General features: G+C 54.9%; 1 protein-coding gene across 1 annotated transcript; it reads left to right on the plus strand.

Annotated features, from left to right (window-relative positions):
• Positions 1-20,552, plus strand: Scrib (scribble planar cell polarity protein; the record flags this gene model as incomplete). Its single annotated transcript, XM_010630683.3, has 38 exons — positions 1-39; positions 1,215-1,332; positions 1,416-1,494; positions 1,579-1,668; positions 1,755-1,811; positions 1,898-1,961; positions 2,078-2,152; positions 2,219-2,363; positions 2,823-2,941; positions 3,813-4,012; positions 4,086-4,252; positions 4,352-4,482; positions 4,578-4,703; positions 5,262-5,405; positions 5,940-6,317; positions 7,173-7,235; positions 7,620-7,709; positions 8,233-8,310; positions 9,184-9,507; positions 9,622-9,702; positions 9,777-10,019; positions 10,282-10,392; positions 10,485-10,778; positions 10,848-11,036; positions 16,077-16,187; positions 16,266-16,322; positions 16,468-16,542; positions 17,526-17,588; positions 18,057-18,140; positions 18,303-18,401; positions 18,500-18,659; positions 18,735-18,885; positions 18,961-19,146; positions 19,217-19,359; positions 19,436-19,473; positions 19,610-19,684; positions 19,956-20,007; positions 20,094-20,552. Coding segments are annotated over 38 exons (4,845 nt in total), but the record flags the coding sequence as incomplete, so codon positions are not given.
• Positions 20,553-20,634: the final 82 nt, after the last annotated feature.

Consider the following 20,634-nt stretch of genomic DNA (forward strand, 5'->3'; position numbering starts at 1 on the left):
TTGCTGCTCGACGCCAACCAGCTGCGCGAACTACCCAAGGTGAGCAGCTGCTGCACCTGCCGCCCGGTGCCCGCTTCCGAGCTTTCGGCGAGGTCTGCTCCGGCGGGACACCGACCCTGCAGCGGGCCTTGCTGGTTCGCCCCAGCCAGCCCCACCCTACGCAGGCACCAGGTGGCAGCGGTCTTCACGTACTTTCCTGGGGATTGAGCGGACAGTCCAGAAAAGCAACAGAAGAGTGGAAAGCATTGGGGCCCGCGAGGTGGATGGGTCAGGGGTGGGTCTGCTGTGGTGATGGATACCCTGCTGGGCTGCTCTGGAGGTGGGGGTCTGGACTTATCACTGCCCTGGCTCCTTTCCGTCCTGTGTGCCGGGCTGCCTCCCTAACATGTCCAGCACAGAATCTCTGCTCTAATCTGTGAAGAAGCCACTTCTTATTGCCCGTGTTTTTTCCGGTCAGTTTGTTTTTCTTCTAAGGCCATTCCACAAAGGAGGCCAAAGGAAACAGGTTATATTAGATTTTCTCTTCAGAAAGGGGATTGAGTGACCTTATGTTTGGGGGCTGGGTTCTGTGGAGGGTGTGGCTCACTTCTGAGCCTGGCTGTGACAGTTCTTTTTTTTTTTTCCTGAAGACAGGGTCTCACTATGTAGTTCAGACTGCTCTGGAACTCACTGTGTAACCCAGGCTGGTCTTGGACTCTCAGTGATCCTCCTGCCTCAGCCTCTTGAGTTCTGGGATTACAGGCGTGTGCCACCACGCCAGGTGTGATAGTTCTGCCTTGTGGGCATCTGCAGGACCCGTGTGGATAACCTGTGTGGGTAGTCTCCTTGTAGGTTTGCACGTTTGTGGTGCTTTGCTGCATTTGTTACTGTTACTGTAATGGTTTTTGCCATGTTCTTTTTGCTCATTGCTAGGGTACAGTAACAGAATCCAGTGTGGCCCCTGAAAGGTTCATCTGTGGGTAGAAAAATCAGTTCAGGTGGCAGATGGAGTCCTGAAGGTGACATGTGGCTGGAGCTGCATCCATTCAGAGACAGGAGTAGAGAGTTGAATGTGATGATGGTGGGGTTTGTGCCAAGAATGTCCTTGCTCTTCTCAGAGCAAACTGGGGTGTTATGATTAGACGTCTGGACCCACTGTGTCCAGGAGCTTTTTGCTACCATCAGAGTGTCTCACTGCACAACCCATCCCACATGACCTTACCTCCCACCCACAGCCCTTCTTTCGGCTGCTGAACCTACGCAAGCTGGGCCTCAGCGACAACGAGATCCAGCGGTTACCACCCGAAGTGGCCAACTTCATGCAGCTGGTGGAGCTGGATGTGTCCCGGAATGGTGGGCAGGCCAGGGGTTGGCTGGGGTCACCCAGGAGCTCCTAGAAGCTGTGGGCATCTATCGATGGTGACTCTCCCTCACAGATATCCCTGAGATACCTGAAAGTATCAAGTTCTGTAAAGCTTTGGAGATTGCGGATTTCAGTGGGAACCCCCTGTCCAGGTGGGTGGCATCTTTCCATGGGGGATCACCCACAGCCCTGCCCACCTGCTCTTGGCATCTGAGGTCCTCTGTTTCTTCCCCCAGGCTCCCTGATGGCTTCACACAGCTGCGCAGCCTGGCCCACCTGGCCCTCAATGACGTGTCTTTGCAGGCACTGCCTGGGGATGTGGGCAAGTGAGTACCTGTGTGGTGAAAGGGTCTGGGGGACAATTCAATTCAGCCCTGTCTTCCTCAGCCTCAGCCCCTGGTCTTTCTTTTAGCCTGGCCAACCTGGTGACCTTGGAGCTCCGAGAGAACCTGCTCAAGTCTCTCCCTTCGTGAGTACTCTGGGCCTCCACCCTACTGGGTGGAGCTTTACAGGGACCTGGTCCTGTGGCCCCATACCAACTGTTTTTTTCTACAGGTCCTTGTCTTTCCTGGTCAAGCTGGAACAGCTGGATCTGGGAGGCAATGATCTGGAAGTGCTGGTGCGGTGGGAGCCTTTGGGGGAAGGGCATGTATGGTATAGGAGCCACCCCTTCAGGTGAAAGCAGGGATTCTCCACAGTCATTCTGGTTTCTCTTGTCCCTGCTCTCTGTTGTAGCCTGATACTCTGGGAGCTCTGCCCAACCTTCGGGAGCTGTGGCTCGACCGGAACCAACTGTCAGCATTGCCCCCGGTGAGTGAAGATGAGACCAGGCTCTCACGTCTGGCTGCTGCTCTCTGACATTCTGCCTTTCCTCAGGAGCTTGGGAACCTGCGGCGGCTGGTGTGCCTAGATGTGTCAGAGAATCGACTGGAAGAACTTCCTGTGGAGCTAGGTGGGCTGGTGCTGCTCACAGACCTGCTACTTTCCCAGAACTTGTTGCAGCGGCTACCTGATGGCATTGGTGAGTGTATTCTGGGGGCCTCACTTCTTTGTGCTGTCAGGCAAGGTGCTAGGCAGCATCTTAGGTGAGGCCCCAAACTACCCAGGCTGGAGGCATTCTGAGGGGAGGGTACGCTGAGGCTCCACTGAGGTACTGGGTAGGCTAGGTTACAGCCCACAGAGCCAGGGCAGCTTGAGTAGAGTGGTAAGGATGGGATGGCAAAAGGGATGGATGGCCAGAGCCATGGGTGCTTGATATTTTTTTCAAAGAACATCAAGTAGGTGGAGTCAGTTCAGTGGGAAATGGGGAAGAACAAGTGTCTACATTAGTTTGGGTTCTGGAAGCCCTTAGTACCCGTGGAGATGGCAGGGGTGTGGGTGGGGGCAGGTTCTGTGGGCCTTTCTCTGTTGTGTGGGTGGTTTGGACGCACTGTTTCATCCTGGGCCTGAGAGCCTAGTTGCTGTGTCTTCCTGGCACCAGGTCAGCTGAAGCAGCTGTCTATCCTGAAGGTGGACCAGAACCGGTTGTGTGAGGTGACAGAAGCCATTGGGGACTGTGAGAACCTCTCTGAACTGATTCTCACGGAGAACTTGCTAACGGTAGGGCAGCTCTGGGGTGCCAGGCTCTATCTCAGCTTTTATAGGGAGTTAATTTCAGAGTTACTTTGAGATAAAAGATTGGGATTGCAGAGCATGCAGTGGGGTAGGGTGCCAGCATGTAGCAGAGCGTGAAGCCTGCTGGTAGCGGTACGTGTTGCATACTAGCAGGTGCTAGTGGTGGCTTGGCCCTGGGGACTACTGTGGAGGGACACCCTTTGGCCCAGGATAAGGCAAGGAAGAGGTCTTCAGTTCAGGGCAGGGACTTGCTAGTGGGAATAAAGCATTTAGGGTATTCTTCCTGGTCTGTGGTATAGCACTGGGGAAAGACTGGAGGGAAGGCAGGGGCGGAAAGCAAACTGCCTTTCGAGCACATCTGCCCTGGGCAGAGCTGAAAGAGCAGAGCTGTAGGGTTAGGGTTAGGCATGGCCATGGTGATGCTGCTCTTCAGACTGAGGAGAAACATTTTGCCTATGGATGGGATGTCTATAGGATTGCCTCTTTGTGAGATGCCGCATCACAGCAAGAGAGAAAAGGGAGCCTTGGTCACAAAGGGCAGCTGGGGTATCAGACAGGCCATAGGCACACAGCTGGAGGAAATCAGGAATAGGCGTACCTGTAGGAAAGGGCCAGGTGTGTTGTAGTTGAAGGTCTGGGATGGCCCAACAGACTGTTTGGTGACTCTAGGTGAAGAAGGGTACAAAACAGAGTATTAATTGGTCTCACGTTCAGATCCCTGATCGTGGTCCCCAGCACTGGAAAGAGCTAGCCACGGTTTTCACCACATTTTACCTGCCCAAAAGGCATTCCTCTTTCTTTTCCTAACTTTAAGGGGCTCTGCCACCCGCCCTCTGACCTCTTTTCTCCTTGCCAGGCCCTGCCACGGTCTCTAGGAAAGTTGACCAAGCTTACCAACCTCAATGTAGACCGGAATCACCTTGAGGTGCTGCCACCTGAGATCGGAGGCTGTGTGGCACTCAGTGTTCTTTCCTTGAGAGACAACCGCCTGGCCATGCTGCCTCCTGAACTGGCCCACACAGCCGAGCTGCACGTGCTTGATGTGGCTGGAAACCGGTGAGTGCTTGCCTGGTCCCCGCGGACCTGACTGCATTCTGACACAGGATAACCGTGTCTTCCTGGTCCCCAGGCTGCGGAGTTTGCCATTTGCACTCACCCACCTCAACCTCAAGGCTCTGTGGTTGGCCGAGAACCAGGCTCAGCCCATGCTCCGCTTCCAGACTGAGGACGATGCCCAGACTGGCGAGAAGGTGCTCACCTGCTACCTGCTGCCTCAGCAGCCCCTGCCCAGCCTCGGTAGGTTGCTAGTGATTATGTCTTTGATGGAGTAGATGTGGCCTGAGGTGAGGTGAAGTGAGGAGTCAGGCCTGGGCCTCTGACACTTGCTTCCTGCAGAGGATCCTGGGCAGCATGGGAGCCCCTCAGAGACCTGGAGTGATGCCCCGCTGAGCCGTGTCAGTGTGATCCAGTTCCTGGAGGCTCCTGAAGGCGATGAGGACACTGAGGAGGCTGCTGCTGAGAAGCGGGTATGGGAGGGTGGGGACCCTGGGAGGTGCACCTCTGCCCCACCCCTGCCTGACCACGACCTCTGCCTCTGTCCCTCATCCCTGTCCCCCTCCAGGGCCTGCAGCGTCGAGCAACTCCTCACCCCAGTGAGCTCAAGGTGATGAAGAGAGGCATTGAAGAGCGCCGGAGCGAGGCCTATTCCTGCAAGCCCGACCTCAGACTCCCCTCGCCCACTGAGGAGGTATGTGGAGCCCTAGATGTCCTGGGCATGCTGGGTGTGGGCTCACTGTGCGGGGAAGGGGATGGGATAAGCTAAAGAGGATCTGGGGCAGGCAGGCAGGTATTCTGGTGGCACAGGGGATGGAGATCTGGCTTGGGGGCAGGCCTCTGGAGAGCTGTGTGACTTGTACCATTAGCACACGGGCAGGAGTTTGGTGCTGGATCAGCACAGGCTGGCTACTCACTTTAAGCTTCCAGCATCAGAACTGGGAAACGTTTTTGTGCCTCAGGGTGCAGCAGGATTAGTGATGGGGAGAGTGATGCTAGACATGTATCCACATCAGGCAGGCTTCCTGGGACTCATACCGTCCTTGTTTTGCTTTAGGGGAAAGGTTTTCCCAGAGGCCAGTTGCAGAATCACAGCTTTATATGCCCATAATTGTAGAGACAGTGGGCTTCCCTGGGCATCTGGGGGTGTGCTATGGTCACAACAGCAGAGGCCTTCAGTGTGGGGACATTCCTGGTAGGCAGCCTGCAGGTGGCAAGCTCCTGCACAACCTGATATTATTGCCTGCTACAGGAGAAGAGACTGAGCACAGAGTCTGGCTTGAGTGAAGGCTCTGCCCCATCGGCCGACACAGCCTCTGAGGGTGAACCAGAGGCTAAGCAGCAGGAAGCTACACCACATGGCCAGGAAGAGGATGTGGAGGAGGACTATGATGAGGTGAGGCCAGGGACCAGCAGGGCCTGTGAGGTGGAGGCTGCTTGCCCTTTGTGGATGGTTCCTGGGCTGTGCCAGATCACAGCTGGGCAAGGTTGAGACATAAATGGGCTTCCCCTGTACAGAGTTTGCCCCAGAAACAGCAACAGACTGGTAGTCTTATGGGTAAGGGCCACGCTGAAGAGGGGCTGCCTTTGGCTGGTGTGAGGGTCCTTACAGAACTCTTTAGTCAGGCGTTATATTTGTCATCTACTTGCTGACCACTTGCTGGCCTTTATATATTCCCTGTATTTCCATCTGGGGTACGCATATTTCTGAAAAACTCCTCTGGACCCAGGTTTAATCAGTACTGAGTTGCTACATCATGGTGCTCCCCACCACACTGCAGGCAGCTCTCCCAAATCCACGCCCCTGGCCTAGCCCTGATACCTGCCTTTTGCTGCAGGGCTTCCCTATGAACCCCACCAACAGAGCCCAGCTCCCTAGAAGGCAGGGGTGTCAGAGCCTGGCTGCACCCTCATTCTTAGACCTTCACAGCCCACAGTGCACTTTGCAGAGGACACACTGTTGCCCAGGGAAGACATCGAGAGTGAGGAGGGGCAGCTTGAGGCCCCCTGGCCCCTGCCAGGAGGCAGGCAGCGGCTTATCCGCAAGGACACACCCCACTACAAGAAGCACTTCAAGATCTCCAAGCTTCCGCAGCCTGAGGCTGTTGCAGCCCTGCTGCAGGGGATACAGCCAGCTGGGGAAGACCCTGCAGGGCCAGCAGGCTGGCACAATGGCCCCCACACACCCTGGGCTCCTCGGGCCCAGGAGGAGGAGGAAGAAGAGGAGGAGAGGGCTGAGGAAGAAGGAGATGCTACCACAGAGGAGGAGGACAGAGAAGAGGCCGTGGCTTCTGCACCTTCTGTCAAGGTGGGTCTCACCCACACAAACCAGCCTGGGTCAAGCCTTGGCCCATTGACCCCCTGGCTGTGGTGGGTATGTCTGTTGTGATTGGCATTGCTGCCGACGTGTGTCTATCACTCAAACTCAAACCCCAAGTCATCTTGACACCTATCTTAGTCACAGTTAGTGGTAGGTCCCTAGGCCAGCATTGTCCTGACATCTGGCAGTCAAAGAGGGTGCTGAGAACCTATGAACAGACATGTTCTGTGTCCCTCAGGCCATCTGTGCCAGGGGCCCTGGGCACAGTCCTCCCCTGCCCAAGAGCTGGCAGCTTCTAGGATCCTCTTTGCCTTGAGGATAGAGGGCCTCCTACCAGCCTGTGTACTTAACCTATGAGCCTGGGGGTCACCTACCTGCCTCATCAGGCCTCATAGCTCCAGGCACACCCTTTTTGGCCCTTGAGTTTACTCTCAGTGGCTCACAGAGGGGCCTGCCTACTTACTGGGGACCCATCAGAAAAGCCCCATACTGGCCAGAGGCCCCATCTTTATGTCCTCATTGCACCCCTATCCTGGGCATGGGCTGAGGACATGTAACAGCTGAGAGGACCTAAGGGTTGAATCAGGGACAGCCAAGCTTTGGCTCTGCCCCACCTGGAGCCTCTAGCCCAGTCAGCCAAGCCCACAGCCTGGCAGACCCTATAGACCAGAGAGACCCTATGCCCAGGGCAGTGCCTGCCTAGGTGGGGAGAGGCCAGCTTGGGCCTTGGGAGCTTGGTGTGGCCTTCCTCCTGTCCTGTCTGCTCATGGTGAGGGTTGGATGAGGCGGTGGTGGTCCCCAGTGGTGGCTAACCCGCATGCCTCGCTGGTCCTGTCCTAACAGGGGGTGTCGTTTGACCAGGCCAATAACCTGCTGATAGAGCCTGCTCGCATTGAGGAGGAAGAGGTCTGTACTGCTCACTGCTGCTCTCTGCTCTGACATTGCTTCCTGGGCTGCAGGCTCTTACCTCTCCCACCCTAGCACTCAAATGATACCCCTTCTGGAAGAGTCCTCAGCAGCTGCCATAGAACTGGGGTCCCACAGGGGCCTGATGACCCCCTGACAGGAAGAACCCATCTCTGTCCCGGGGCAGCCTGCCCCCAGAGCACAAGTGGAGGCTCTGTGGCATTTCTTGTCTTCTTGCCCATGATCCTTGAAGTAATTCGGCTGTTGATATGGGATAAGGCCTCACCCTGGAGGAGGGCAGTCCTGGACTACCATACATGCTCCTGCTGCAGCCAGCACTTGACCACACAGGCCCTCCCAACACTGAATCTGCTCTATTTCCAGCTGATGCTCACCATTGTGCGGCAGACAGGGGGCCTGGGCATCAGCATTGCGGGAGGCAAGGGCTCCACCCCCTACAAGGGAGACGACGAGGTGAGCAGCTGCCCAGGCTATCACTAGGCCTGCCCACACAATCTTGGAGCCTCCTCATTGCTCTAAGGGTGTGAGGTGCTTCCCCTTGACTTCTTGGCCACTATCTTCTGGGTATTCTGCCTACCTCCGGGAGAACACACATTCTTCAGTGCAGGGCTTAGGCCTGAGACACTGAGCAGACCCAGGAATATGTTCCTGCTGAAATCAGGGTGACTTGCAGGTGCCTAGACTGCTTGCTGTCTCCACAGCCTAGTCTGCCTTCTCGTTCTCTTATGGTAGCTCTGGGGTCAGCGCCTTTTCTTAGATCATCTTGCACCCTCCAGGCCCACTGTTCTCTTTCATGCATGTTGGGGATCTTTGCAGAGAGCAGGCCAGGGCTGGGGTCAGCAGAGCATAGTCTCTCTCTGCCCAGTGTCTTCCAGGGCTTCCCCAGCTACCACAGTGCTTCTCCTAGATGGGGCAGGACAAGGGCCCCTGTGCAGCCTTTGCCTGGATCATATGGACAGACCTTCTTGTTCTCCAGGGCATTTTCATCTCTCGTGTGTCAGAGGAGGGCCCTGCTGCCCGTGCTGGGGTCCGAGTGGGTGACAAACTTCTTGAGGTAAGTGGTGACATTTCACAAGCTTTGTAGCTATTCCTTAGATAGGGTGCACAGTCCTGCTTATTGATGTGTTTGGCTGCCTCCATTAAGAGATGGCTGCTTCAACCACCCCCTTTAAGAGTTCTGAACCGAGGCCCCTAAGTCTGACTGAGGCTGTGGGGCCCAGCTGCCAGCACCCAGAGAGATCCCTATCTAGCCAAGAGACATGGTGAAAGGTGCTGGCCATCCCAAAAGCAAAGGGGAAGATCTAGAATGGGTCAGACCTCTAGCAGCCCTGGAGTGTCCAGGAGTTTGTCCTGGGAGTGTGTGGGATTGGCCCTAAGCCTCTGGCTGTCAGGGAGTTACAAGAAGGCTCTCCGTCCCACCAGCACAGATGGGGACCTGGGGGCTCAAGCCAGGGACATGTTAGGTGGGAATGCTTGGCTTCCATCCCAGCCTCTGCCTAGGAGCTCCTGTCCAAAGGCAATGGAGGCTGGGCGCAGTGGCGCACTCCTGTAATCCCAGCACTCGGGTGGCTGAGGCAGGAGGATCGCTGTGAGTTCGAGACCAGCCTGGGCTACATAGTGAGTTCCAGGTCAGTCTCAACTACATAGTGAGACCCTGTCTCAAAAAACAAAACAAAAACAAACAAAGGCAATGGAGTAAGAGTGGGGTTTCAGTATCCTATTTCCCATGGCCACCTGCGTCCTGGCCTTGGGGATGCACACATGGGACTCATCTACTGGAGCCCTAGGGCCAGCCCTCTCACTTTGTACCCTGATCTTCCCTTCCTTAGAGGGGAACATGTGCAAAGCCTTCATGTATCTCAGTGCACTGTCTGGGTTGGGCTGGGTGCTAATGTGTGCCACAGCTTCTGTTCCCCTCCACCCACAGGTGAATGGCGTGGCCTTGCAGGATGCTGAGCACCATGAAGCTGTGGAGGCACTTCGTGGGGCTGGTGCTACCGTACAGATGCGTGTATGGCGAGAACGCATGGTAGAGCCTGAGAATGCAGTCACTGTCACACCTCTGCGGCCTGAAGATGACTACAGTCCCCGGGAGTGGCGAGGATGTGGCCTTCGCCTGCCCCTACTCCAACCTGAGGCCCCTGGGCCTCTGCACCAGCGCCATACAGCCTGCCTAGTGCGCAGTGAGAAGGGGCTGGGCTTCAGCATCGCTGGGGGAAAAGGCTCCACGCCCTACCGGGCAGGCGATGGGGTAAGGCAATGTGTCCTGGGCACAGGGTGAGGCTTCAGAGGTATCATTGGTGCTGGACTGCGTGCTGTCCATGCCCATTGCCTCACCAGTAGCAAAACACCCCCCCACACACAGGGCATCTTCATCTCCCGCATTGCTGAGGGGGGTGCTGCCCACCGGGCAGGCACTCTACAGGTCGGCGACCGTGTCCTCTCGGTGAGCTGGGGCAGGTGGGGCCTGCCCAGCACCCTCTACCACCCACTCTCCCTGACTTGAGTATGCCCTTACAGATCAATGGGGTGGACATGACGGAGGCCAGGCATGACCACGCCGTCTCTCTGCTGACTTCTGCCTCCCCTACCATTGCCCTGCTGCTGGAACGGGAGACTGGGGGGCCCTCCCCTCCTAGTCCCCCACCACATTCCTCCTCACCCCCCACCATTGCTGCTGCTGCCACCCCTGGGGAGCCTGGACTGCCCAGGCTAGCTCCTAGTCTGCTTACTGCAACCTTGGAAGGACCATACCCAGTGGAGGTGAGAAACCTGCTCCCTAGTCACTCTGGTGGATGTATACTTGGCTCCAGGTATCAGGACAGAAAGCAGTGTGCCCTTTGAGAGGCTGGTGTCTTGCTCTGCAGTCAGCCTACTGGGTATGAGCATCATCTGCCTCAGCACAAGTCTCCCTGCTAATGAATGGAAAGGGTCAGCAGATGTACTGAGACCTCACCCTTCCATTCCAAAGACCTAACTGCTCCACCCTCAGCTCATCATCTCCACTCTGTCCTGTTATCCCCAGGAAGTCTGTCTACCAAGAGCCGGGGGCCCTCTGGGGCTTAGTATTGTCGGGGGCTCTGACCACTCCAGCCATCCATTTGGTATCCAGGAGCCTGGTGTTTTCATTTCCAAGGTAGGTGGGCCTAGGGTGGTTCTGTACCAGGCCACCCTTGGCACAGATGAGTGAGGCCCTAGCCCACAACATGCTACCATCCTCTCCAACAGGTGCTCCCACGAGGCCTTGCTGCTCGATGTGGCCTGCGGGTTGGTGACCGCATCCTGGCAGTAAATGGGCAGGACGTTCGGGAGGCCACACACCAAGAGGCTGTTAGTGCCTTGCTCCGGCCCTGCCTAGAGCTGTCCTTACTCGTGAGAAGGGACCCACCACCCCCAGGAATGCGGGAGCTCTGCATCCAGAAGGCCCCAGGGGAGAAGCTGGGCATCAGTATCCGGGGGGGCGCCAAGGGTCATGCAGGGAACCCCTGTGACCCCACAGATGAAGGCATCTTCATCTCCAAGGTAAGGGCCTGGCCTTGCTGGTGGGCAGGTATGTGCCAGACACTGGGTCTCATTCCACTCTGCCCACAGGTGAGCCCTACAGGGGCGGCCGGGCGTGATGGCCGCCTACGTGTGGGGCTACGGCTCCTGGAGGTGAACCAGCAGAGCCTCCTGGGCCTGACGCACGCAGAAGCAGTGCAGCTGCTGCGCAGTGTGGGTGACAACCTCACTGTGCTTATCTGTGATGGCTTTGACACCAGTGCCACCACAACCCTGGAGGTTAGTGACCTGGAAGGGCACAGGTACTGCCTAGGATCATGGGCTGGGTGGCAGAGTCTTTCCCCTCAGCTTAGGGAGCACTTGGCAGTACTGCATCAGCCATGCCAGGTTGTCTTCTCCTCAAGCCCTGTCTTTGTGCTGTCTGGTGGCTCTGGGCACCTGTGTAGTCTGTCAGAGAAGCCAGACAGAGTGGCATCACTTGTCCTGCAGACTGCATCAGGTGCCCCCTATCTCAGCTGTGGCCTCCTGCCTCTCCCTGGCCCCATTTCACCCCTAAGCAGAGCTTCTTCCGTACTATCTTGCCTGATAGCAGGACACTGGGCCAGAATAGGGCCTCAGCTGCCCTCTTGCCCTCTTGACACAAAGGAAGACTGTCTGTCTTCCAGTACTAGACTTCATCTTGCAGCTTCAGTGCCTTTTGGGGGCTCATGCTATCTCATCCCCTTCCCACCTGCCGTTCCTGGAACCTTTCATCATGGTTGCCAAATGGGTCTCCAAGGGACTTCTCCCTGCAGTGGCCAGCTCTGCCTAGACAGCATCCTGCTGGTCAATGGGTGCTGGTGGCTCTGTCACCATTCCCCAATGCTTCAGACCCTTGGGACCACCAGAGATAAGGAGTCATGTCAGGTTGGCTCTCTTGTGAATCTTGGGATGGTGATGACTTCTGAGATGCCACCCTGAAAATGCCCCCCAAGGCTGTCAGCCTTGGGTCACCCTAATAGAAAATGAGATTGCCTGTGCCCTTTTTGTTCCTGGCTAGAGCCTGTGTGAACTGCATTGGAGGTGTCAAGACTGGCCCTCATCCCTACAGGAGTCCTGCTGGTCTTGGGGACAGATTTCTCTTAGAACTTACGCCTTGGATGGTCTTGTTCCTAGAGAAAGCCTCACCTTTTGTTTACTCATTCAAATTTGTATATTTAAAAGTGTTTCACTCAATACATTTACTTTTGGGGGTTTTTTTTTGTTTTGTTTTGTTTTTTTGAGACAGCGTCTCACTATGTAGTTGAGACTGGAACACACTATGTAGCCCAGACTGGTCTTGAACTCACAGTGATCCTCTTGCCTCAGCCTCCCGAGTGCTGGGATTACAGGTGTGCACCACCATGCCTGGCTGCTTATTTTAAACTTTTTAATTTAAAGAGAGAAGCCTCAGAAAGCATGAGGTTCCAGGAGAATAGGACTAGCATGCCCTGTATTATCATCAGGCCTGTGTTCCCTGGGCTCTGCCTCTGGTCCTGCTGTGTGACACAAGGTGTCCTTGCTATGCCTGGCACATACCCATCATGTCTGTTCTCCCCAGCAGGAAGTGAGCAATGTGGGCCAAAGTCTTCTGCCCCCAGTAGCCATCTCCATTCTGTGACTCCCTTCCCCACAGGGTGTTGATCTTGTCTTAGGATGCATGGCTGCTCAGCTACTGTATGTCATAGGTGCCTGCCACACTCTTGTCAGCATGGATATCTGTCTTATGCTCTGCAGCACATGGCTGTTTTTTTTGTTATTCAGAGTTTTCTTTTTAAAATAGTATCTTTTTGGTCCAAAAACATATTTATGAGCTAAGTCCTTTAGAAGTTCTAGATTGTTGTTTCTGCTTAGGGAACCGTCACATTTGCAGGATCATAAAAACTTCATCCTATGTTTCTCCAGTACTTACACAGTTTTTTAAAAGTGCAACTTTGCCAGGTATGTTGGCACATGCCTATAATCCCAGCACTTGGGAGGCTGAGGCAGAAGGATTGCTGCAAGTTAGAGGGAGGCCAGCCTAGGCTACGTGGTCAGTTCAAGGCCAGCCTGCACTACAAAATAGGACTCTGTCAAAAACACAGCTCTGTAAGTCCCTCTGGAATTTGCAAGTTATTAGATACTAATTCTCCCAACAGTGCTTTTGTTGTTCATGATAGTGGTGTTTTTTTGTTTGTGTGTGTTTTTGAGACAGGTTCACTGAATATAGATAATGCTGGCCTTGAACTTAACTATATAGCCTAGAACTAGTCTTGAACTTGCAGTAATCCTCCTGCCTCAGCCTCCAACAGTACTTATGTGACTAGCTGGTTTTCTCTTTGCTGATTTGAGGATACATGCCTGTGCTGTTTTAAATTGCATGTGTCCCAGGGCTCATTTTTAGGCTCAGTCACAGTGGGCTACAAGTCCTTTCTGGCCAGTGCCACACTGTGCACCTGCTGTTGCTTTATGGTATATTTTAAAGCTTAAGTGGTCAAGTCACCCATATTTTCCATTCTCTTTTGAAAAGTTTTGTTGGTTTTCTGTTCTGAACAAATCTACAAAGTTCCTAATAAATTAATGTTCTTCCAGCATTCCTTGCTTGCCCTGGTTTTCTTAATAGTTCTCATTAAAGCCGGGCATGGTAGCACACGCCTGTAATCCCAGCACTCAGGAGGCTGAGGCAGGAGGATCACTGTGAGTTCGAGAGCAGCCTGGGTTACATAGTGCATTCCAGGTCAGTCTCAACTACATAGTGAGACCCTGTCTCCAAAAACAAAAAAAAAACAAAAACAAAAAAAAAATAGTTCTCATTAGTCCTGGCCAGCTGGATTTGCTGTTTCTTGGCAGAAGCCATGTCACCTGGTGCTCTGGGACAGCAGGGATTACTGATTCGGATTCTCCTGGTCTGTGGTCTGGGATCTGAGTGTTTTCAGGGCTCTTGCATTTTGGAGAAACCAGGTTCTTTCTTACCTCTGGGCCTTGCCAGCTGCTGGCCTTCTACTCTTCAGTCTCTGTCCATAAAGGTGGTGGTGATGGGGCACACACCCGTCTAACCACTGTCATATCCCTAAGCAGTCTGGATCAGTGCAGACATCCCAAGAAAACTTTGCACTTTACTCTTTCACATATTTTGTATTAAGAAGCTAATTCTCTCCTCTTCAAAAATTGTCTTCTTTAGGCCGGGATTTAGCTCATTGGCACTGCACCTGCCTCACAAGCTCAGCGTCTTGAGCTCAATCCCCAGTACTGCGGAAAAAAAATTGTCTTTTTTTTTTTTTTTTTTTTTTTTTGTGATCCTGTTCTGCCCATCTTCCTCCTGATCACACTGGCCCAAGCTTCTAGTACAGATGGTCCCTGGCTTACATGGTGCAAACAAGATAAACATGCAGTATAGACTGAACTTGGATCTTCTCCTGTGCTGGAGGTGCCTGGAGAGTGTCTGACTTTCCTGTTCTGAGTATGTCCTTGCTTTCTGAATACCGAGACACTTTGGCTTCTCTTGTACTTTCCTGCCCAGCTTGGCTGGCCACTTCTCTAGGGAGTACAGGTTCTTCTAGTGGGAAGTGACATTTAGGAGCCACAGTCTGTGTGCTGGGCAGTGGATTGCTATAATGGTGCTGTAGTCTAGGGACCACATGACCATTGCTACCTGTGTTTCTTTCTGGAGCTCTGGGAAGCCTGAGGCTGTCTTGTGGTACTATCTGCCTTCCAGTCAGCCCATGGATCAGCCTCTCTATGCAAGTGGTCTTCTCTGACCTGGGAAACCAGCTTTCCTCATCCTCACTGCTTTAATTTTCTATATGGTTCCTGTGTGTGTGAGACAGTCCTCCTCATTCTGCTGGGCCTTCTGCCTCTCTTGGGCCTACCTGCTTAGTAGCTTTTTGACCACATCATTCCAGAAACAAAGGTAGGAACTTTGTTTGCTGTTGTTAGTGTTGTCAGTATTTAGAAGACCTACAGTTATGTCTCTTGTTTGTGTTAATTTAGAGCACATCTTTGTAGTGGTCTTTACTTTCTGTATTAAGCTGCTCATTTGTTTAGGGTTTACAGTTAATGATCATGGCACTGTTTTTGTAGAGTACCTTCATTTTTACCGTGTCTTCCAGTGCCTACTTGACACTTTTAACTTTAAATTCCATCTTCTCAAGTCAGAGCAGCTCCTCTCTGCTGATTTCTTTCTTATTATCTTAATGGTTTTTGCAACAGTAACATACCCTCTACATGTTGCCAGTGCTTGGAACAGGGTTTGTGTTTCAGCCCACACTGAGTGTCCCTCTGCAGTTGGGGACTTGCCCATAGGTGGGTGATCATGCATGCCTCACTGTCCACTCTGCTGCCTGCTCCTCCCTGGTGGGAGGTGGCCAAGGCCAGAACTGGTCCGTTTTGTGCCTTTTAGGGTAGAAGTGAGCTATTCCTGTTGCCATCACCTGTTTGTACCCTTGATCCAAGCACATTCTCTCCTTGCCTTCACCTAGCTTCCTGGTCCCACTCACCCTGCCCAGTGCCCAGCATCTTTACTTTCTAGACTCCCAGTGTTTCAAGCTATTCCTTGCCATCACCTGTTTGTACCCTTGATCCAAGCACATTCTCTCCTTGCCTTCACCTAGCTTCCTGGTCCCACTCACCCTGCCCAGTGCCCAGCATCTTTACTTTCTAGACTCCCAGTGTTTCTGGGTTTTTGTTTTCTTTTCTGCTTTTTCTTCTTTTCTTTTTTTGAGACAAGATTTCACTAAGTTGCGTGGGCTGCGCTGCACTTGTGATTCTCCTGCGTCAGCCCCCACAAGTAGCTGGCGTTATAAGCATGCACCACCATGCCCTGCACAGTCTTGGGTTTTGATAGATGACCTGGCTACATGAGGCTTAGAAGAACAAAGTGGGTTTCCTCTTGCAGCATGGCCTCAGTTTCAGCCCCTCACCAAGCACCCACATTGCATGTCTTCAGCACTACATATCTGTCTGGGCACATCAGTCTGTGCCACAGGCACATTGCTCTCTCTTTCTTCCTGTCTTGGTGTTTTCATTTCTTTGTTCCAGTCAGTCTTTGCCCTGTCCTATAGTCCCACCCTGCACATACATGGCCTGTACCCACAGCAGCCCTGTGAGCCAGGTTCATCAGCTGTCCTGTGTCTCTGGCACACTGGGGATGGGCACAGTGTCCTTGCTGGCACAGCAGGTTGCTCCTGGAGGCCACCTTAGGTATTGAGGTGCGGGCTGCGTCCACTGCATGTTACTGGCTTGCTCTGGGCCCAGGCTTCAGACTGCCCTGGAGGTGGGACCTTGTCAGCAAAGACCCTTACAATCACCCTACTCTTCTCTCAGGTGTCCCCAGGTGTCATTGCCAACCCATTTGCGGCAGGAATCAGCCACCGGAACAGCCTGGAAAGCATCTCGTCCATTGATCGGGAGCTAAGTCCTGAGGGCCCAGGCAAGGTCAGGATGAGCTGTATCTGGCAGCCCCAGGCCCAGAGCTGAGGTGCCAGGTCCTGATTGTGTCTGCTTTGCTCACAGGAGAAGGAGCTGTCTGGTCAGACCCTGCCCTGGGGACCTGAGGCTGCAGAGACCACAGTGAGTCCTACACAGCCTAGTTAAGAGCCCTGGGCTGCCTCCTTCCATTGGAGCACTGAAGGGGTGAAAATAGCTGTGAGGCAGCAGGGACCACGTCCCTGGCACATACAGCCCCTACTAGCATTGTGTGTGCTCTTCCCCCCAGGTTCAGAGTCCAGAGCCCCTGAAACTGGATTACCGAGCCCTAGCCGCTGTTCCCAACACTGGCAGCATGCAGAGGGTCAGTGCTCATTGTGTACTGCATTGTATCCCGTCCCACCTGCCTGCTCACCTGCCTATTGGTTTCCTTTGCGTTAAACCCTTCCCTTCACCTGGGGGGCCACTACCAGCCAGACAAGCACCATGGCAACCATGAAGGGAACCTTTGAGGTAGGGGCATAGGCTGGATTGCAGGAGACTACCTTGGGCCTGCATTTGTCCTGTGGGAGCTCATCCTCCTAACCTGGCAGTATATTCTACCTTTAATGTGTACCCTTAACCATGCAAGGCAGGTGCTACTGTCCTCTTTCTTAGCTGAGGGCATAAGGTACAGAGGGAGTCCTTTGAATATCCCTGGCTCCTTGTCCTAACCAAGCAGCTGGGTATGGGTGACCCTGAGCTCAGCCTGTGGCAGGCAGAGTGGCTCTTGGTGGGGACAGGGCAGCTGGGGGGAGTGGTGTGCATGAGATCCCGGGGCTGGGCATGACTTGCAAATAGTTGTGGGCCTGGGGCAGGCAGCAAGGACATTCAGTTCTTATTCCTTCCCAAAGGGTATATGTAGCCCACTGGGAGACCTGCAGGACTGGAGTGTTTAGGTGGGGGGAGATTGGCCAAGATGCTGCCCAAGTAGTGGAGAACACCAGAGAGCCAGGTGGGACCTAGGGTCTGAGGGAGCCTATTCAGGGGCTTTTGGACACTGATACTCTTCTCTTAAAAACAACCGCAAGAGGGAAGCCTTCACAAGAGACAGGGTCCAGCATCCTGTAATGGAGGAGAGGCACAGCTGTGGGTAATTGGCACAGTTCAGCCAGCCAAGAAGGAGTTCCTATGCTGCCTACTTCCCCACACACACCCCAACCACCCCCTACCCCCCCACCCTTAGGGAATGCAGCCCTGCCTGGTCCTCCCCTACCTATTGGCTTTTTCAGGTACCATCTGGGATGACCGGAGGGAAGATAAGGGAATGCACCTGCCTGGTCCTCCCCTACCTATTGGCTTTTTCAGGTACCATCTGGGATGACCGGAGGGAAGATGACCTCAGACCCCTGCTCCCCCACTGGCCAGCAGGTGAGCATCCCCATCATAGGTGCCCCACAGGGCCTACAGTTGGGTGCTGGTATGCAGAGCTCCTAGGGAGGTGCTGTCAGGAGACCATGCCTTCATGGGGACACTTTCCTATCCAGACCTGACCTCTTGAGGGGAGGATGCAGCTCTTGGACTTGTGTATCTAGAGGGGCTCAACCCTTAGGCTGCTTGTACTGGTGCCCTATCCCTGCTTGCTGCATGGGGAGGGCCAGGCCAGGGGATCCCTTCTGTGCACTACAGTGTGGGGTACATGCAAGAGCTCCCTCAGAGTCCAGCTCCCAGGCTCAGCCTCTCAAACATAGAGGCATTCAGTGAGTGTCCACCCCACCCCTGTTACCCATCTTGGCTCCCCCACTCTCCATTTTCCCTCCTCTTTCACCCCATCCCTCCCACATCATTCCTGGACCTCTCACCCCACCCTCCTCTGGCCCCCACCCCTGCCCTTTGCAGACAAAACCGGGGGTGATCCAGCCATTGGCTCAGGCCTGGCCAAGGGGCTCCCCGGCCCCTAGGGGGAGAGGTGGTCCCTGCTCTGTGAGTGCCGTGTCCCACAGGGGGTAGGGGTGGCAAATCTTCCTTCCTGGGCAGGATGATGGCTGGGGGTTGGTAATCGGTATGGACAGCTGGTGGTTGGGTGGGTTGCCTACAACAGGGACCGCTGCCCTAGCCCAGCTCATGCAAGCTCTTTGCTCCCAGCCATCCTCCCCAGATGAACTGCCGGCCAATGTGAAGCAGGCCTACAGGGCCTTTGCAGCAGTACCTACTGCACACCCTCCTGAGGATGGTGCTACTCAGGTGTGTAGGAAGCAGTGCTCTTCGCCATGTATGTAGTGTGGGTGGGTGACACAGCTAGTGGACACCCATGAGGTCTCAGGGGCCTTTCTTTCTCCCAGCCCCCTGCACCAGGGCCAGCGGCCTCCCCTGAGCAGCTGTCATTCCGTGAGCGGCAGAAGTACTTTGAGCTGGAGGTGCGGGTGCCCCAGGCCGAGGGCCCCCCAAAACGTGTCTCTCTAGTGGGCGCTGATGATCTTCGGAAGATGCAGGAGGAGGAAGGTGAGGAGTGCAGCGGTGGGAAGGGCCCAAGTGCCACTGCCTGATGACCTGACCTGACCCTCCCATCTCCCACAGCCCGAAAGTTACAGCAGAAGAGGGCACAGATGCTACGGGAGGAGGAGGCTGCAGCCATGGGACCCAACATAGGCCTTCCCGTGGATGGGGAGGCCCTGGATGAGGAGCAGCAGGATGAGCCACCCTGGGCCGACCCAAGCCCTGCAGGAGGGTGAGGACAGTACCCTATCCCCAGCCTTGCCCAGTGCAGGCCCTTGCCTGCAATAAGCCTTGTCCCCTTCCCCAGCTCTAGCCCAGCGTCACCCCCACCTATGGTGGGCAGTGCTCCTGTGCGGACAGCCAAAGCTGAGAGGCGCCATCAGGAGAGGCTGCGCATGCAGAGCCCAGAGCTGCCTGTGCCCGAGCGGGCCCTGTCCCCTGCAGAGCGTCGGGCTCTAGAGGCCGAGAAGCGGGCACTGTGGAGAGCAGCTAGGTAAGCCCAAGCCCTGCCCACTCCCTGCCACATTGAGGGCCTAGCTTTGCCCACCCACTGCTTCCTGCAGGATGAAGTCTCTGGAGCAGGATGCCCTTCGAGCACAGATGGTTCTCAGCAAGTCCCAGGAAGGCCGGAGCAAACGAGGGCCCCTAGAGCGTCTAGCTGAAGCCCCATCACCTGCTCCCACCCCATCACCTACCCCCTTGGAAGGTATGTGTCTAGGGGGAAGGGGAGGGCTAAGCCTGCCAGGTAGGCCTCTCCCAACACTAGCTTCTTGTCCCTCCAGACCTCAACCTCCAGACCAGCACCTCGCCCGGACGCCTGGTGAGGAGCCAGAGGCTCTCACTTAGCCCTGCACCCCCCTAGCACAAGGGAGCGGGTCCAGACCACCCCCACCCACTGTCCTTATCTCTCCCTCGAATTCTGTGTGCCTCTTCTCCCCTCATGCTATCCTTTCAAGCCTTTGTCTGGAAAGAAGTTTGACTACAGGGCATTTGCCGCCCTCCCTTCTTCCAGGCCTGTCTATGACATCCAGGTACTGGTACCTTCAGGCCTTCTTCTGCACGAACATGTGCATGGACCTGGTTGCAACTCCTGTACCACCCTTCTGTCCCCCACCCCACATTCTGCTTCTGTGCCCTGTTCCTCTGGTGTGGGGTCTTCCCACCTGCTTGCCATTTCAGCCCAGCTCTGCACTGACCCAACCCAGTTCTGTGAGCCTCAGAGCCCGGGAGCCAGCCAAGGCGGTGTGGGTGGTTTCAGGCAGATCTGGGATTGGCCCTGACCAGCCCTTCTCCCCATCACAGTCACCAGACTTTGTGGAGGAGCTGAGGTCCTTGGAACCATCTCCCAGTCCTGGTGAGTTGGCACATAGTTTGGGGTAAGCTCCCCAATTCCTTGGCCATGCTGGGCTCATGGTGTCCCTGTCCCCATCCCCTACCCAGGCCCACAGGAGGAGGATGGAGAGGTGGCCCTGGTGCTCCTGGGAAGGCCCTCACCAGGTGCCATGGGCCCTGAAGATGTGACGCTGTGCAGCAGCCGCCGAGCCATGCGGGCTGGGCGTCGTGGCCTGGGCCCTGTGCCCTCCTAGGGAGCTGTGCCTCCCTGGACTTGGGGTGGGGGCACTGCCAGCTCCAATACTGCCCTTGCCCTGAGCCTTTTAACCTGGGTGTTAGCATTTTGAAGAGACCCCTCAGGAGTTCTGGCTCAAACTCCCAACCCCTCCCAAGCCAGGATCTCTTGGCAAGACTGTAACTAGTGATGTTTGTACAACCAAAGACTCTATTTTGTGGTTTAAGGAAAATAAAGTTGATTACGTTTTACCAGGTGTGTCCATCCATTGGTCCCACCAAGCTGGCTCCCAATCTTTGGCCTTTCCCCAGCAGGGCACCCCTGCCAGGCCCTGGGAGCCAGTGTCCAGTAGTCAGGGTCTGGACTGGTGCAGTCAGGGATGCAGTGTGTGCTTTATTGGGAGCAGAACTAGAA

The sequence above is a fragment of the Fukomys damarensis genome, unplaced genomic scaffold, assembly GCF_012274545.1.
Source record: "Fukomys damarensis isolate Sample0158 unplaced genomic scaffold, DMR_v1.0_HiC HiC_scaffold_5, whole genome shotgun sequence".
Classification (NCBI taxonomy): domain Eukaryota; kingdom Metazoa; phylum Chordata; class Mammalia; order Rodentia; family Bathyergidae; genus Fukomys; species Fukomys damarensis.